Here is an 18,676-nt window from a genome sequence, read left to right on the forward strand (position 1 = left end):
GGCATATCAGCCAAATTTCTGGGGGTGGGGGTCAACATCTCCGAGGATCTGTTCTGGAGCTTCCACATCGATGCTATCACAAAGCAGGCTGGTCAGTTGCTGTACTTTGTGAGGTACCTGAGGAGATTCAATCTGTCACTGAAAACTCTCGTAAGCTCCACAGGTGGACCATGGAGAGCATTCTGGCCAGTTGCATCATTGCCTGGCACGGAGACACCAACTCTCAGGACAAGAATAAACTCCAGCGGGTCATTCACTTGGCCTGCGACATCATGGACACCAGACCTCACTCCATCGAGGACATCGACATGAGGCAGGGTCTTCAAAAAGCAGCCTCTATCCTCAAAGAACCCCCCACCTCCCAGGCCAGGCCCTCTTCACTCTGCTACCATCGGGGAAAACGTGCAGGAGTCTGAAGATGAGCACAAGGACAGCTTCTTCCCCGCTGCCACCAGATTCCTGAATGATCCATGAAGCACAGACACGGCCTGACTTTTTGTGCACTAGTAATGTTGTAAGATGGTTAAAATATGAATGTTTACACTATGATGCAACCACAAAACTACAAATTTCGTGACTTGTTCATTAATCCTGATTCAGATAAAAGGGCATCAATTTAAAAGAGATGTGGAAGAATTTCTTTAGTCAGAGGGTTGCGTGTCTGTGGAACCTGTTGCCACAGGCGGCTGCAGAAGTGAGGTGGTTGGGTTTTTTTTTGGTCGGACTATGTCAGTCGGCAGCACATTGAGGGCCAAAGGCCCTGTACTGTGCTGTAGTCTTCCGTGTTTCTTTCTTTGATGTCCTGCAGAAAGATTTCCGGTGCATTGCACTCATGCACATGACCAATAAACTCACAACTACGTTGACGGTGACGTGGAAACCGCGATATAGTGCCATGTTATTTCCTACCACGTTTGCCTTTGGAACTGTTGGCTTTCCGGAAATAGAAGACTGCTGCGGCAAGGATCAGTAGGACGACCAGGACGGCGAAGAACCATCCAGCGATCGACTTGGCAGTAGAAGCTGCAATGAAGCGTGAGATCGCGCCTTAAAATATTGTGTTATGATCCTTAAAATATTCAGATTTCTTGTCAGAGTACGTACACAACATTACATACGGACGTGGATGAATTCCCACTAATTATAAACTGAACACAGCATGAATATGTAAACAAATAAAGAACTGTTCACAGGTAATGAATGTAAACAAACTGACTGTGCGATTCAGAGAGAACCAAAAGAAAATCAATAGGATGCACAAGTCAGAGACCTTAACCATGTTACAGTGCGGAAACTGGCCAGTTCGGCCCTTCGAGTCCATGCCGAACACCTTCTCCCACCTCATCCCATTGACCTGCACAGGGCCAATAACCTTCCACACCCCCATCCTGTCCAACTTTTTCTTCAATATTAAAAAGGAGCCCACATCGATCACTTTGCCCGGAAGCTCGTTCCCTACGCCCACCGCCCTCTGAGTGAAGAAACTTCTCCCCCTTCAATCTCAATCCATGTCCTCTGGTTTGAATCTCCCCCACTCTCAATAAAGAAAGCCTGTCAACATTGACTCTATCTGTCCTCCTCATCATTTAAAATCTCTCTGTCAAATCTCCTCTCATTTTTCTGAACTCCAAGGAATAAAGTCCCAACCTGTTTAACCTTTCCCTGTAACTCAGTTCCTGGAGACCGGGCAACATCCTCTATCAAATCTCCTCTCATTTTTCTGAGCTCCAGGGAATAAAGTCCCAACCTGATGAGGGAGATAAACATAAGCTTTTTCCATTGGGTTTCAAAACAGAGGACATGGAAAGGGGAAACGCTTAGAAGGAACATGAATGGGAACTTCTTCACACAGAGAGAGGTGGGAGTGTGGAATGAGCTGCCAGCTGCAGCAGTTAATGCGGGCTCATTTCAGGAGAATTTGGACAGGAACATGGATGGGAGGGGTATGGAGAACTATGTTTGGGTGCAGGTCAGTGGGAATAGGTAGAACAATAGTTCAGCAAAAGCTAGAAGGGCTGAAGGGCCTGTTTCTGATATGCAATGTTCTATGGTTCTACGTGCCTGGAGGCAGAGGAGGTTGGGGACATCCTAAATTAATACTTTGTGTCAGTATTCACTAGAGAAAACGACCTGGTTCAGGGTGAGGTCGGAATTGAACAGACCTGTGGGCTGGACAGTGTGAAGATGAAGTGTTGGATCTTCGTAAAAATATCAAGATTGATAGGTCCCTGGGGCCGGATGCAATTATACCCCAGGCTGCTGTGGGAAGTGAGGGAAGAGATCATTGGAGCAGTAGCTATGATCTTTGAGCCCTCTTTGGCCAAAGGAGAGGTACCAGAGGGTTAGAGAATGGCAAATGTAGTCCCCTTGTTTCAAAAAGTTAATAGGGAGAATACTGGGAATTATAGGCCAGTGAGTCATATGTCAGTGGAGAGGATTCTTAAGGATGGGATCTATGAGCATTTGGAGACGTCTAGTCTACTCCAGGATAGTCAGCTGGCTTTGTGAGGGGAAGGTCGTGCCTCACGAGTCTAATTGAGTTTTGTATAGAGGTTACAAAAGAAATTGATGACGGACAGGTGGTAGATGTGGTCTACGTGGATTTTAGCAAGGCATTTGACAAAGTTCCCCACGAGAGACTCATCCAGAAAGTCATGAGGCAGGGGATCAGTGGCACCTTGGCCATATGGATAAAACAATGGCTTGCAGAAGGAAAGCAGAGGGTAGTAGTTTGCAGAAAGTATTCTGCCTGGAGGTCGGTGACTAGTGGAGGGGCCACTGGGAGCTGTTCTGGCATCCCCTGCTCTTTGTGATTTTTTATAAATGACCTGGATGAAGAGGTGGAAGGATGGATCAGTGTTTGCGGATGACAGGAAGGTTGGAGGAGGTGTGGATGGAGCTGAAGTTTGCCAAAGGTGACAAGAGGATATAGACAGGATGAAGAGTTGGGCGGAGAAATGGCAGATGGAGTTCAATCCAGGAAAGTGTGATGCGACGCATTTGGGAAGGACAAAGTAGGAGGCTGAATCTAGGATTAATTGTCGGCTACTTAACAGTGTGGAGAAACAGAGGGTCCTTAGGGTCCAAATCCATACATCCCTCAAGATCGCCACACAGGCTGATAGGGTATTTAAGAAGGCCTATGGGACACTGGGCTTCATTAGTCAGAGGACTGTGTTCAAGAATCGAGGTCACAAGGTAAAGACACAGAAATAGGCCATTCCACCCATCGATTCTGCTCCGCTACTCCACCCTGAGCTAAACCATTTTCCTTTACCCCATGTCCCTTGATCCCCCAACTAATTAGTCACCAGTCAAACTCCCCCTTAAACTCCCCCAACAATCAGGCCTCCACAGCTGTCAACTACGAATCTATGGTGAGTCCACTCTGAGAGTACTGTGTTCAGTTCTGGTCACTTCATTGTAGGAAGGATGAGGAAGCTCTGGAGAGGTTACATTTAGACGAGGCAGCAAGGTTACAGACCATTTCAGCCCGCGACTCCATGTCGCCCAATTTACACCCCATTAACCTGCACCCCCCCTCCCCCTGGTATGTTTTTCGAACAGTGGGAGGAAACCGGAGCCCCTCCCCGGGAAACCAGACACAGGAAGAACATACAAATTTCTTACAGACACCACGGGGATTCAAACCCCAATCCAGTCCCAATCACTGGCGCTGTAAAGGCGTTACACTAACCGTTATACGAACCATGTCGCCCGGCAGAGGAGATTTACCAATTTGCCAAAATGTTATCTGGATTGGAGAATAAATCTCATGAGGCAAGTTGGCAGAGCTGGGACTTTTCTCTTTGATTGAGGATTAACAGAGGTCTACAAGATTATGAGAAGCATAAATCAGTTGGACATCCAACGTCATTTCCCCAGGGCGGGATCAGCAAACACCAGAGGAGCAAACACTTCTGTACAAAGTGAAGGGAGGGAGGTTCAGGGGCAAGTGTATTACACAGAGAGCTGTGGGGGCCTGGAATGTCTTGCCGGGGATGGTGGTGGAGACTGGAACATTGGGGGCCTTTAAGAGACTCTTAGACAGACACATGGATGAAAGAAAAATAGAGGGTTATGGGGTAAGGATGGTTTAGTACTATTTTTTAAAGAATATATGGGTCGGCACAACATCAAGGGCCACAGGGCCTGCTCTGTGCTGTAGCGTTCTATGCACTACCTCAGTCGACAAAGTGGTGAGCGCCACATCGTTACGGCACCAGCGATTGGGACCGGGGTTCTAATCCCGCACTGTCTGTCAAGCGCTTGTACGTTTATCCCCATCCCTGCAAGGGGTTTTCCCCCAGGAAGCAGGGGGGTCTCCTCTCACTGTTCAAAATGTACCGGGGTGGGTGTGGGTTAATTGGGTGGCACAGGTCCATGGACCTGTTACTGCACGGTAGGTCTCAATTTAATGTAATAATTTTTTTTTTAAACTTCTTTAGCAGAAACGTGGGAGAAGGCGAGGGTCATTCCGCCATTTGAGACTGCCCCCCCACCGGCACTCGATGCGATCATACAACCTCCATCCCCTGTTACTGCTCACTCCCCCCCTACCCCCAACAAGGGTTGTTCCTAACAAATTCACCCTGATGACATTCTGCTGCCTGGGATTTTAATGCTCACAACATCTACTACCTGCGCAACTCGAGGCCCCTTCATGGCAACCTCCACTTGGAGGTCGGCTACAAGCGCAGAGGAAAAACATAAAACACGCCTAAAGAGCTGCTGCTGTGTCACATCATGGCGGGCGGCGCCTCGTAGCATCCTCCGGAGGTGGGGCACTGTTGCCATGGCGCCGCCCATCATAAATACACACCAGAGCAAGGGCCGTCGTCCCGACCCATAATCCCCCACACAGCTGGAACCACTCTGTTTAGTTCCAGCTGCATGAGGGATTATGGGTCGGGAAGGCAGTCATTCCTCTGCCGCGTTTTGAGCCACTGACGAGCGGCTCCGAGGGCCAAAGCAGCCCGGTGAGGCACTGAAGCGGCCGGCGGGGCTGTCGCATACCGCACCACCCACCCCCCCACCCTGACAGCCCCCTCCGGCCGCCCTGATCTGATGACTCCCATCGGCCACCCCTGCCCTGATGGCTCCCATTGGCCGCTCCTGCCCTGAGGGGGACATGAAGGGAGAGGAGTGAGTGGGCGGGGGAGAACGGAGCGATGGGTCACTGGCTGACGGCGTCATCGCAACGTCATCAGCCTGCCCTAACTCAGCCTTCTGCAGTGGCAATACATTCCTGCAGGGCAGCAGAGCGCTGCTCTCCGTCGACGATCCTTCCCCGAGAGGGATTGCAGTCAGCACTTTGGAGCCAGTCAGGGCACATTCATAGAGGTAAGTCTCCCAAGATTAAGGGGGAGAATTTCTGCCTTTACAGTTGCGCTTGTTCACTGCATGAAAGGGCCTAAAGAAACAGGATGTGATCGCCCAGCCACCTGAAAGCACAGAGGTGGAAATGACTCTGTGTAGAAATGGACATTTCTGCTGATTCTCCTTGTTAGGTGAATGATTGAACCACCATATCTGGGTAAAGGAAACAGGCAAATTCTTGCATTGGATTGCGACCATTGTGATGGTCATTTCCTCTGACCCGTGCCTGGGTTTTGGAAATCACATATTTTATTATTCCCCCCCCCCCCCCCACAAGGAAGAAGGGAATTGTGAGCACCATTGGTATGAAAGGACATTTCCTCTGAAAGCAACTTGACATGGATTCATGAGTTTTTGGCAGTCTGCTCACTATGTCTCTCACCTTCTTCAAATTTACTTCTGAGCATCAGTTTAAAACTTTGGGAATGACTTTCCAGAATTGTGCTTAAGCTGTAAAGGTTTGGCCACTCCACACACACACACATATTTTTATATTCGTCCATATTTGGGGTAGATTTAATATGTTATGTTATTAATAAATATATTGCTTTCAAAATAACATTGCCTTGGTGAAATTCTATTGCTGCTTGTCTGTGACGTAACAGAGGGCAAGAACATAGAGCATAGTACAGGCCCTTCGGCCCTTGATGTGGTGCCAACCCATATATTTATACCCAAAAAATTAAAACCTTCTTATCTCATAACCCTCTATTGTTCCACCAACTGCTTGGAATTTCCCTATTGCATAACCCTCTATTTTCCTCTGTTCCACGTACCTATCAATTGATCTCCTCAACCATCCCCAGCACATTCCATGCAAACACCGCTCTCTGTGTGAAGAACCTAGCCACTTACATCCCCCCCAAAACCCCCCTCCCTGTACTTACATCCAAGCACCTTAAAACTACACCCCCTCCCATCAGCCATTTAATCCCCCGGGGGGAAAAAAGCCCCTGGACATCGCACGATCAATGCCTCCTGTCGTCTCGCACACCTCTGTTGAGTCACCCCGCCCCCCCCATCCTCTGTCACCCCCAAGGAGTAAAGACCACGAGGCCTGCTCCCCAATACAGGCGGCATCCCGGTGGATCTCCTCGGCACCCCTCTCTGGACCAGCCACCTCTTTCCTGCCATTCCTCCGGACTAGGAGATCACTTCACAGGCCACCTTAGTCGGTCCGCTATAACTGGCAAAGGCCTCCCAGTGGCCGAGCATTTTGACCCTGCCTGTGGCCTTGTGCACCGCCAAACCAAGGCTATCCGCAAATTGGAAGAGCAGCACCTTCTAAATTAAATATTCTAATTTAAATTTAGGCATAACAGGCCATTTTGGCCCGTGCCGCCCAATTTACACCCCAGTAACCTACAATCCACCAGTACATTTTGAACGGTGGGAGGAAACCGGAGTCCCCACACCCCACACCCCCCCCCCCCCCACCGTCCCCCGGAGGAAAACCCATTCAGATGCAGGGAGAATTTGCAAACTCTTTACGGATAGTGTTGGATTCGAATCCCCATCCTGATGGCTGGCGCTGTAAAGCCGTGGCGCTAACCCATTATGCTAGCCATCTATTGAAGTGTGGCTCCCTCCTCCCACCATTGAACACAGCACTCCAAGTGCGGACTCACCAGAATTCTAATCGAGCTGCCTCTGAACTCAGTCACCGAACATTACAGCACAGTCCAGGCCCTTCGGCCAAAGATGCCTTGACAAAAAAAATCGAGATTCCTCAAGCCAAGCCAGATCCTCCTGACAGCCATAATCCTCTGTAGCTTCTCCATCCACAGGCACATTGTATCGAACTGGGATTCACTAGAAGTATCCTGTACTGACAACTGGTCCCACCTCCTCCTCCAGGTTTCCCGCCTAAACCCAGAAACCCTCTGAAGCCTGTTCATGAACCCTACCTGTGCTGTAAGCTAATAAAAACGTTAGTTCTCCCTCCAGTCGTGTGTGAGCTTTTATCTGCGTTACACACGTCAGAGAATTTTTTTAACATAGTTCAGGTGTAGAACAACTCTATAAATCTCTGGTGAGACAACACTTGGAGTATTGTGTTCAGTTCTGGTCACCTCATTACCAGAAGGATGTAGAAACTATGGAGAGGGTGCACAGGAGATTCATCATGACGGTGTCTGGATAGGGAAGCAAGTCTTACGAGCCAAGGTTGGCAGAGCTGGGACTTTTCTCTTTGGAGCTTAGAAGGATGAGACGAGACCTGATAGAGGTCGGCAACATTCTGAGAGGCTTGATTCCCAGGGCAGGATCAGCAAACATCAAAGGACGTCTGTACAAAGTGAAGGGAGGGAGGTTCAGGGGTAGGTTATTTTTTTTTTTTTTTTTTTTTTTTTTTTTTTTTTACACAGAGAGTTCAAACGCTTTGTCAAAGATGGTAGCAGAGGCTAGAATATTGGGGGAATTTAAGAGACTCATAGAGGGGAGAAAAGTGGGGTAGGAAGTATTTAGTAGTTTTTTAAGGAATATATGGGTCAGCAAAGCACCGAGGGCTGAAAGGCCTGTACTGTGCTGTAGTGTTCTAGAACCTTGGGAAGATAGACCATTCACTGTCTGGGTATAATGATGACATCTGCCCGATGCAAAAAAAGGAAGGTTTCTGGCTCTCCGCCCTATCTAAACCCCTCTTATATTCCCCTCTTTCTGTCACCTCTCATCCCTCTTTGCTAGGAAACTAAAATCCCCCAGCTCTGCCACCCTGCTCTCTCCAATCCAGGCAACATCATAGTTGGTGCAACACCATTGCGGAGCCAGCTACCGGGCCTGGGGTTGTAAGTTGTCCCCGTGTTTGTGTGGGTTTTCCCCGGATGGGGGCCTCCAGTTTCCTCCCACTGTTCAAGACTTACCAGGGGCTGTAGGTTCACTGGGTGTAAATTGGGCAGACACAGGCTCGTGGGCCGAAAGGACATGTTACCGTGCTATGTGTCTAAATTTTAAAAATTAAAATTAAAATTTCTCTCCGAAACATCTCCATCTTTCCCACAATGAGGCGGCCAGAGCCAAGTGTGCCTTCTCCCAATCTGAATAGCGGTGTTTCATCCCTTGCCAGTCTCTGGGGGGTCCAGCTCGAGGAAAGTGCTCACCTGCATTGGAGAGCCGAACAGCTTCGGTGTATGTGGAGTTGAGGGACCTCCCGCTCATTTTGACTTGGTACAAGCAAACGTAGCGAGACTTAGCGGTGTGGGCCGTCTGGTTCAAGGTGAAGATCGATGAGGCGTTTGACACATCCATCCACTGCACTTGCCGGGTGCCCTCCGTTCTCAACTCTAGTAAGTACATGGTGCCATTGGTGAACATGTTCTGCACCGTGCAATTTATCACCGTCTGCTCTCCAACCTTGATGACATCGATTTTTGGCTTTTGCAGGGGATCTGGGGGGAGGAAAAATAAACAATTTTTTTTTAAAACCATGCAGAAGATTATTTTTGCAACCATGGCAAAAGAAGATGCGAACATCTCATTTCAAGTTAATTTACAATCATCTGAATGAAAAAATGCAGGCTGCAAAATGGCTGATGCAGTTTAACTTATGGATTAGAATAGGTCTGGGTCTCAGGTTGAGAATCTGTGGGAGAAAGGCCAATTTTGAGTAAACGAGAAGGCGTCTAGAATGTGTGGATTGGGAGAAGTTGTTTCTGGACAAGGGTGCCCGACAAACCTTCACAGGTGAAATCTTGAGAGGGCAAAGTTCCTGTCAGGGTTAAAGGCAAATGAATCAGGCACAGGGAGCCTTTGTTTTCGAGGGAAGCTGGGATCTGGTTCGAAAGAACAACCTCGCACTCAAGATCACCTATCGTTGTATTTCAGGAAGGGAAAGCCAGAGGTGTACGATCCGGCGTCATTGAGGGATCAGAGGTGGAGAGGTTGAGCACATTTAGGTTCATGTGAGTCACCATCTCGGAGGGTCTGTCCTGGACCCAACACACCAATGGCATCATGAAGAAAGCACGTCAGTGCCTCGACTTCCTCAAGAGTTTGTGGAGGTTTGGTTCAACAATGGCAAATTTCTACAGAGGGCGGTTGGGGTTTCTATAGGTATATTGAGGGCGAAAGGATAATCAGGGCGAAAGGATAATCAGGGACAAAATTGACCCCCTTGGAGATCAGAGTGGGTCGGCTTTGTATGAAGCCAGAAGAGATGGGGGAGAACTTAAATTATTTTTTTTAAATCTGTATACACTCATGAAACTGGAACAGAGTCAAGGGAAGTGAGGAAAACAAGCAGCGAGGTCATAGAACCCCCCACAGATTAAAGAGGAGGAAGGGCTTGCTGCTTTAAAGGGCGGATAAATCCCCAGGGCCTGACAAAGGTATTTTCCCTCGGCCCTTGAGGGGGACTAGAGTAGAAATTGCAGGGGCCCTGGCAGATAAATTTAAAATGTCCATGGCCACGGGTGTGGGAGCCAAAGGATGGAGGGTAGCTCACATTGTTCTGTTGTTTAAAAAAGGCTCCAAAAGTAACCCTGGAAATTATAGGCCGGTGAGCCCAACGTCAGTCATAGGTAAGTTATTGGAAGGCGTTCTAAGAGATCAGATGTATAATTATTTAGATTGCAGCTACTGATTAGAGATAGCATGGGTTTTGTGCGCAGTATGTCAAGTTTGACCAATTTTGTAGAGTTTTTACGAGGATATTGCCAGGAATGTTGATGAGGAAAAGGCTGCATGTGATGTCTACATAGACAATAAATGAGATCCCACATGGGATGTTGGTCAGGATGGTTCAGATGCCAGGTATTCATAGTGAAGCAGTGAACTGGATTCGACATTGGCTGGACGAGAGAAACCAGCAAACAGTGGAGCAGGCCCATGACGAGTGGTGTGGCCTCAGGGATCGGCGTTGGGACCGTTGTTGTTTGTCGGCTATATCAATGATCTGGACGATAATGTGGCCACTTGGATCAGTAAGTTTGCAGATGGCACTAAGATCGGAGGCATCGTGGACAGCGAGGAAGGTTTTCAAAGCTTACAGAGGGATCTGGGCTAGCTGGGAGAGTGGGCTGGAAAATGACGGATGGAATTTTATTCAGACAAGAGTGAGGTGTTGCATTTGGGAAGGACAAACCAAGAAAGGACATAGACGGTAAATGGTCGGGCACTGAGGAGTGAAGTAGAACAGAGGGATCTGGGAATACACACATAATTCCCTGAAAGAGGCACCATAGATGGACAGGGTTGTAAAGAGAGCTTTTAGCATCTTGCCCTTCATAAATCAAAATACTGAGTGGAGTAATTGGGATGTTATGGTAAAGTTGTCTAAGACATAGGTGAAGTCAAATTTGGAGAATGGTGTGCAGTTCAGGTCACCGAACTACAGGAAAGATATCAATAAGATAGAAAGAGTGCAGAGATTTATTAGGATGTTCCTGGACTTCAAGAACAGAGTTCGAGGGAAAGGTTAAACAGGTTGAGACTTTATTCCCTGGAGTGCAGAAGAATGAGGGGAGATTTGATCAATGATGTTGCCTGGACTCCAGGAACTGAATTACAGGGAAAGGTTAAACAGGTTGGGATTTTATTCCCTGGAGCATAGAAGAATGAGGGGGGATTTGATATTTAATATTATGATGGATATAGACAGAGGAAATATAAGGTTGTTTTTTTTTCACTGATGTTGGAGAATGACCGAAAACTGAAATCTCTGGAGCGAAGAAGAACAAGGGGAGATTTGATCGCGGTTTACAAGATTATGAGAGGTGTAGACAGTCGGCTTTTCCCACTTAGATCGGAGGTCAATACAAGAAGTCGTCATTTTGAACTGGGGGTAAAGATTCAGGGGGGAGGTTCTTCACTCAGAGAGTTGGTGGGAGCCGCCCATCTGAACGCCAGCTTAATTGTGTGCTTTAAGAATAGATTGGATAGATACATGGATGGGAGCAGCTTGGAGGGTTAAGGAATGGGTACAGGTCAGTGGGAGTAGGGAGGCGATGGTCTGGAGGGGCCTAATGGCCTGTTTTCTGTACTGTCGCACACTACTGTTCTGCATGATGCCTGTGTTTCAGTATTTATTTCATCCGTTTAACCACTGACCCACCATTTGCCCATGCATGGTAAAAGTACCACCCCTCCCTGACCTAAAACAGGTTAAGCAAAAACTAGGTTGAATGAATATAGCCAAGCATCGAGCATTGTTGGCTGACACGTTAAATTATTGGTAACGCAACATTAATAAAGTTTAACAGCTTTATCTTATGAAAATTATAAGCCACGCTATATCAACACTGTGTTGCCACCGTGAGACCTTGGGGACGGCACGTGGCTCTTGGTTGCGAAACTGTGGGGGGAGGCGTTGGAGTGGGGGGGTGGGGGTGGTGTGCGACAGATTGCGGAAACTGCCTGCTCATGGCACCCAATGTTTGTTGGGAATCGATCACGGGCGTTCTCAGAGCAAACAAGGCAAAGTGGAGTTCACCTTTGACGCACTTGGTGCCTCAGAGATCGATACGACTGTGTGTTTGTACAACAGCAGAATGTCCAATGCAAAGAGGAACTAGTTTTCCAGTTTTTTTTTAATATATTATCCACTTTGTCAGAGGGAACAATGGTTCTCAACTTTTACCTTTCCACCCACAACCCGCTTTAAGTAATCTCGATGGCATCGGTGCTCTATGATTAGTAAGAGGTTGCTTCAGGTGGTCCGTGGGTGGGAAGGGAAGGATGAGAACCACTGCTCTTGACCCAATTGTATACTGAAATATTTTGCTGGAGAAAAATGGTCATTGGCCCATTTCCTTTGGAGTTCTGAAACCAGGCACATCACGTGTCAATGAGGGTTGATTAAAACAGTGATTCTCAATCTTCCCTTCCCACCCACAGTCTGCCTTAAGCAATCCCTCACAGATCACAGAGCACTGATGGTGTTGGGATCACTTAAAGAGGGATTTGAGTAAGTAAAAAGCTTGAGCCCGCTGAGTTGAACCACAGAACCATGGAACACCACGACACAGAAACAGGCCCATTCGGCCTTTCTAGTCCATGCTGAACCATTTTTTTTCTTGCCTTGTCCCACTGACCTGCACCCAGCCCATAGCCCTCTGCACCCCTCTCATCCATGACCCAGGCCAAATTCTCCTTAGATGTTGAAACTCAGCCTGTTCCATGCTCTCACCTCTCTCTGTAGTGTAGATGTTCCTCCCTCACCTTCCCTCTAAACTTTTCCCCTTAACCCAAGTCCTCTGGTTTCATAAGATCAAGGTACCCAAGAAGGCCATTCGGCCCATTGTGTCTGCTCCCCCACTCCACCCTGAGCTGAACCGTTCTCACCCCTTGTTCCAAATTCCGGCATTTTTCCCATATCCCTCGATCTCCTGACTCATTAGATACCTGTCAGCCTCCACCTTCAACTCCCCCAACAATCCGGCCTCGATGGCTGGACGTGGCAACGAATTCCACAAATCCACAACCATCTAGCTAAGGAAATTTCTCCTCCTCTCTGTTTTAAATGGGAACCTTCTCACTCGAAGACCATTCCCCCTTGTTCTGGAGGGACATCTTATTCCCATCGACTCTGTCCGGTCCTCTCAGCATTCGAGAGTGAGATCCCCTCGCATCTTTTGATACTCCAATGAATCTAGTCCGAGAGCCACTAAATGTTCCTCATATGTTAGCCCCTGCATTCCAGGAATCGTCCCGGTAAACCTTCTCCGGACTCTCTTTTGAAGTACATAATGTACAATGGATGAACATAACTGACGATCGTTTATCAGAAAGCAATCCGCAGAAAAAGTTCAGGCATCGAGATCAACCGGCTTCCTTCCAGAAAAACACTGAGATGATGCGTTTCAGGTCAGGGGGAAGGTATCAATTCATATTGAGGACAAGTACTTTATCTATTAAAAAAAGTAAATAAATAGATATGGTCTTGAACAAGTGAGAGTCTTGGATGGTAAGTGTGAGCAGCTCCTTTGGTCGTTCAGCGATCTCACTGCCCGTGGAGCAGTGAAGAATGGGGGGAGATTTGATATTTAAAATGAGGAGCGGATTTAGACAGAGTAGGTGTAGGTCAGCTTTTCCCACTGAGGGTGGGTGAGATGCAAACCAGAGGACGCGGGTTACGGGTGAAAGGGGAAAATATCTTCACACAGAGAGGGGTGAGAATGTGGAACGAGCTACCAACTGAGATGGTAAATGCGGGCTCAGTTTGAACATTTAGGAAAAATGTGGACAGGTCCATGGATGGGAGGGCTGTGGCCTGGGTGCAGGTCAGTGAGACTAGATACAGAAATGATTCGGCTCAGACTAGAAGGCCCGAAGGAGCCTGTTACTGTTCTATGGTTAAGCCAAGAGACTGTTGGCCAAATACACATGCCAGTTCATTTGTACAGGAGTGGGAGCTGAGAGCAACCACTCGGGTGACAGAGAGGGGGATCAGAACGTGTGAACTCCTCACACACAGCATTGGCAACACCACTTGGGCGTGGCACTCAAAGATCGGCTTTCCCTTGCAGATTTGCTTGGAAAGAAGATAAAGGCATCTCGGGCGAGAGGAGGTGAATCTCGATTTCTGTCTCCAGACATCAGACAGGGACCTGCTGAGGATGATCTGGGCTGTTCTCCTGACTCTTGGTAGGTACCTCTGTGGAGCCAGTCCATTGCTGTTGGCCGCGGTGTCTCTCGCCCTTCAAAGACCCCTAGGGCAGAAGCTCTGTCCCCTTGCGGAGGTTCCTTTGAGCAGGAAAGTAAGGTCAGGAGGAGGCCATTCAGCCAATCGAGTCTAGTCTCCGATCAGGGTGGGTCATGTGACCACGACATACCCATCCCCACCTGTTGTATTCAGAATAGGTTCAGCAGGTTCAAAGAGAATCAGGGCTGGACATGTGTTATGAACAAACAATGGTCTTTTTTTATACACAGGGGAATTCACACAAATGGCACCCGCTAACAACTAACACACACAACACACAGACAAGCTATATCAAGGGTTTAACTTGTTCAGCACCCACCACCGACAGATACAGTATCCCGAGAAACTAGGGTTTAACCTCTACAGCATCCATCACCCACAGGTACAGTCTACCGAGAAAGGGGTTAACTTGTTCAGTACCCACCATCCACAGGCATGGTATACCAATAAACAAGTGTTTAATGTTCAGTATCCACCACCCACAGGCACACTATACTGAGAAACAAGGGGTTAACGTTCATTACCCACCAGCCACAAGCACAGTATACCAAGAAACAAGGGTTTAACTTGTTCAGCATCCACCAGCCACAAGCACAGTAAACCCAGAAACAAGGGTTTAAGTTGTTCAGCACCCACCATCCATAGGCAAGGTATACTGAGAAAATTAATGTTTAATTTCTTCAGCACCCACCACCCAGAGTCACAATATACAGAGAAACAAGAGTTTAACTTACAGTCAGCACGGTTGGCGTCGCGGTTAGTGCAACGCCTTTGGAGTGCCAGCGATCTGGACCGGGGTTTGAATCCCATACTGTCTTTGAATTTCCCTGGGGGCTCTGCTTTCCTCTCACTGGGGAAAAACGTTCTGGGGGTTATAGGTTAATTAGGTGTAACTTGGGCGGCATGGGCCTGTGGGCCGAAAGGGCTTGTGACCGTGCTGTATGTTAATTTTAAAATTTAAATTTAATGTTGAGTTCAAGGGTCATTTTGAGACCACATTGAGAGCACTGCATTCTGTTCTAGTCACCTCATTAGAGGAAGGATGTGGTGGCTCTGGAGAGGGGGAAGAGGAGATTGACCGGGATGCTACCTGAATTGGAAAATATTCTTGTGAGGCAAGATGCCCATTTTGCCGAAGGTAAACCTTGCCCCAATTCCCTGCTTTTGGATCTGGACTTGTCTCTATCCCGTCCACAAGGTGTGAGTTCACTTTGTGTCTGAGGAGTTTCACGTGTTTGCATTAATACACTTCCTGCACACTAATATCTGTCCACTTTCAATTTGCACAGTTGCTTTTGGCACGGAGTTTGGATGTACGTCTCAAGGTTTGTGTCATGTTACCTATATTTTCTGTTGGGAGGGTGGGGGGGGTGCGGGTTGGTGTTTGGGGGAGAGTGAATTCAATTATTAAATTGGACAGCTCACATCAGGTCCCAAATGTAATTAGGAAATTAGATGCTATGAATTAAACTATTAGGCAACTTGCGCTGGGTCTATGAATTAAATTATTACATTTGAGACCATCAAGCTAAAATTATGAAATTGGATATCCTGCACTGGTTCTGAATTAAGTTAAATTAGACCCCCCCCCACACTAAATTATTATATTAGACATTCAAATAACAGAGCTCTCCCCCTCTCAACCTTCTCTTCCCCTCCCCTATTCCTCCACTCTCTCTGTCTTGCCCTCTCCCTTCCTCTTTCCCATCTCTCTCCTCTACCCCGTCTCTTCCCCTCCCTCCCCTTCCCCTCCTTGCTCTTCCCCTCTCTTCCCTCTCACTCTCACCCCCTCTCCCTCCTCCCACTATTGTTCCCATGCCCCTCCCCTCTGCACCTCTCTCCCTCTTCCCCAATCATGCCTCTCCTCATCCCCCCTCATGACCCTACCCCCTCTCTCTACTGCCTCTCGCCCCTCTTCCCCTCTTTCCCTGACCGCTCTCCATACCCCCTCTCTCCCTCCTCTCCCCTTTCCATCCCCACTCCTGCCTCTCGCACCCCTCTCTGCTCTTTCTCTCCCCCTCTTCTCCACCTCCCCTTTCTCTCCACCTCTCTCCCCTCCTCTCCTCTCCTTTTATCTCCCCCTCGCCCCCTCTCCTTCCCTTTCTGCTCTTTTTCTCCTCCTCCTCTCCCCTTCTCTACCCTGCCTCTCGCACCCCTCTCTGCTCTTTCTTCCCCCTCCCCCTCCTCTTTCACCCCTTCTCTCCCAGGTTGGGACAATATTCCCTGGAATGTGGAAGAAAGAGGGGAGATTTGATAGAGGATGCTGCCGGACTTCAGGAACTGAGTTACAGGAAAGGTTAAACAGGTTAAGACTTTATTCCCTGAAGCGTAGAAGAATGAGGGGAGATTTGATTGAGGGATTTTAAATGAGGAGAGGGACAGATGGAGTAAATGTAGGTCGGCTTACTCTACTGAGGCAGGGCAGGATACAAACCAGAGAACATGGGTTAAGAGTGAAAGGGAAAACATTTAGGGGGAACTTCTTCACACAGAGAGGGTGGGGGCGTGGAACGACCTGAAGTGGTGAATGCAGGCTCAATTTTAAAATTTAAGGAGAATTTGGACAGATACATAGATGGGAGAGGAGTGGAGGGCTATGGACTGGGTGCAGGTCAATGGGACAGGCAGAACAATAGCGCAGTACAGATCTAGATGTGCCAAAGGGTTCAATTCCCATGTTTGTCGAATCTTATCCATGGGGACCGATCTCAAATTTAATATAAGGGTATAAACTGTAACAATTAAAACCTCCTGAAAGGGGTTTAACCAGGCTAAAGGACAAGTAAATCTGGTGGTTGTAGCGTTAGATCAGTGGTTCTCAACCTTTTTCTTTGCACTCACAGACCAACTTTTAAAAATCCCAATGCCATCGGTGCTCTGTGATTAATAAGGGATTACTCTTGGTGCCTGCCACATTGACCACCGCCAGTGGGCTGATAACGCCTCAAACCGTGCATCTTGGCGCCTCACAGTTTGGCGGGCAGCAACCTCCTTTGAAGAAGACCGCAGAGCCCACCTCACTGACAAAAGGCAAAGGAGGAAAAACCCAACACCCAACCCCAACCAACCAATTTTCCCCTGCAACCGCTGCAATCGTGTCTGCCTGTCCCGCATCGGACTTGTCAGCCACAAACGAGCCTGCAGCTGACGTGGACTTTTTACCCCCTCCATAAATCTTCGTCCGCGAAGCCAAGCCAAAGAAAAAAACTTCAGGTGGTCTGTGGGTGGGAAGGGAAGGTTGAGAATCACTGCTCTAGGCCCAATTGTTTACTGAAATATTTTACTTGAGAAAAATTGTTATTTCCATATCAGCAAATGGTTCTTCTAACTCCTGTATATCTGCATCCTCTAATATCGGTAAATTCAACTGTGATTAAAAAAAAGGTCAATCGATGCAGTGTCTTGTTTTCCTTCAGATGTATATAACTTTTTATAAAATTCATCATTAATCTCATGAGGTTTAAGTAATAAGAGAATTCCGTCTAACAGCGTAAATAGTCCTCGAAATCTGTTTTCTTTAATTGCCACGCCAATACCTTATGTGCTTTCACTCCCCATTCGTAATACCGTTGTTTAGTCCTATTAATAACACATTCAAATTGATAAGATTGCAAAGTATTATATTCCAATTTCAACCTAGATAATTCTATTTTCTGATCTTCTGTAGCATCTTTCTGAAATTCCTTTTCTAACTCATTAATCTGTTTCTACAATTCAAGACTCTGATTTAATCGATTCTTTTTTTATTTTAGAAGTATAACTAATTATTTGACCTCTCAAATAGGCTTTCATAGCATCCCATAATACAAACTTACTTTGAACAGAATTAGAATTTCCTTTAAAAAAAATTAATTTCTTTTTTCAAAAAATCAATAAATTCCCTATTTTTAATATTGTATTAAACCTCCAACGATAATCCATTTGAATTTTCTCAGAAGTTGCATATGTAAAATATAACAAAGAGTGATCTGAAATCACCCTACTTTTATATTCCGCTTGTTGTATTTTCCCTTGTAAATGTGCCGATGCTAAAAAGAAGTCAATCCCCAAAAACGATTCATGTCTAGATGAATAAAAAGAGAAATCTTTCTCTGTTGGATTAAGATGTCTCTAAATATCTACTAAATTAAGATCTTTCATCAACGCTTGGACCTGAATTGCCATCTTGGATTTCTTAACTTTCTTCGGAGATTTATCTAATACAGGTTCCAAAACACAATTAGAATCACCACCAACTAAAATATTATCATTAGCCTGACCCAAACATAAAAATGCATCTGAAATAAATATTTCATCATCTGCATTTGGGGCATAAATATTAAGTAAAGTCCAAAATACACTAAAAATCTTACAATTTAATTTAAGAATACATCCTGCCTTTTCCTCCATTGATTGTAATTCAAAAGATACATTTTTATGTATCAAAATTGCTACACCTTTAGCTCTAGAATTAAATGAAGAAGAATATACATCCCCTACCCAGTCCCTCTTTAATTTCATACTTTCCTTCACATTCAAATGTGTTTCTTGTAAAAAAGCAATATCAATTTTCATTTTCTTAATATATGCCAAAACTCGCTTATGCTTAATCGGACTGTTTAACCTGCAAACATTAAAAGTAGCAAACCTCATCTTTGACATACCTACTATTATTACTGA

General features: G+C 46.7%; 1 protein-coding gene and 1 long non-coding RNA gene across 3 annotated transcripts in view; one reads left to right on the forward strand and one right to left on the reverse strand.

Moving 5' to 3' along the window:
• The window catches only part of LOC138758298 (scavenger receptor cysteine-rich type 1 protein M130-like), a 102,639-nt gene that overhangs the window by 11,517 nt on the left and 72,446 nt on the right, over positions 1-18,676 (reverse strand). For both annotated transcript variants that reach the window (XM_069927015.1, XM_069927014.1), the window contains exons 16-17: positions 8,478-8,765; positions 910-1,023 (exon numbers count right to left, since the gene is read on the reverse strand). In XM_069927015.1, coding sequence (XP_069783116.1) covers positions 910-1,023; positions 8,478-8,765 — 402 coding nt within the window. The remainder of the gene's footprint in view (positions 1-909; positions 1,024-8,477; positions 8,766-18,676) is intronic.
• On the forward strand, positions 13,848-17,158 carry LOC138758301 (uncharacterized). The gene is made up of 3 exons (XR_011354245.1): positions 13,848-13,959; positions 15,307-15,342; positions 16,861-17,158. It is a non-coding gene; the product is annotated as an uncharacterized lncRNA (long non-coding RNA).

This window comes from Narcine bancroftii, chromosome 3 (assembly GCF_036971445.1).
Source record: "Narcine bancroftii isolate sNarBan1 chromosome 3, sNarBan1.hap1, whole genome shotgun sequence".
Taxonomy (NCBI): Eukaryota; Metazoa; Chordata; class Chondrichthyes; order Torpediniformes; family Narcinidae; genus Narcine; species Narcine bancroftii.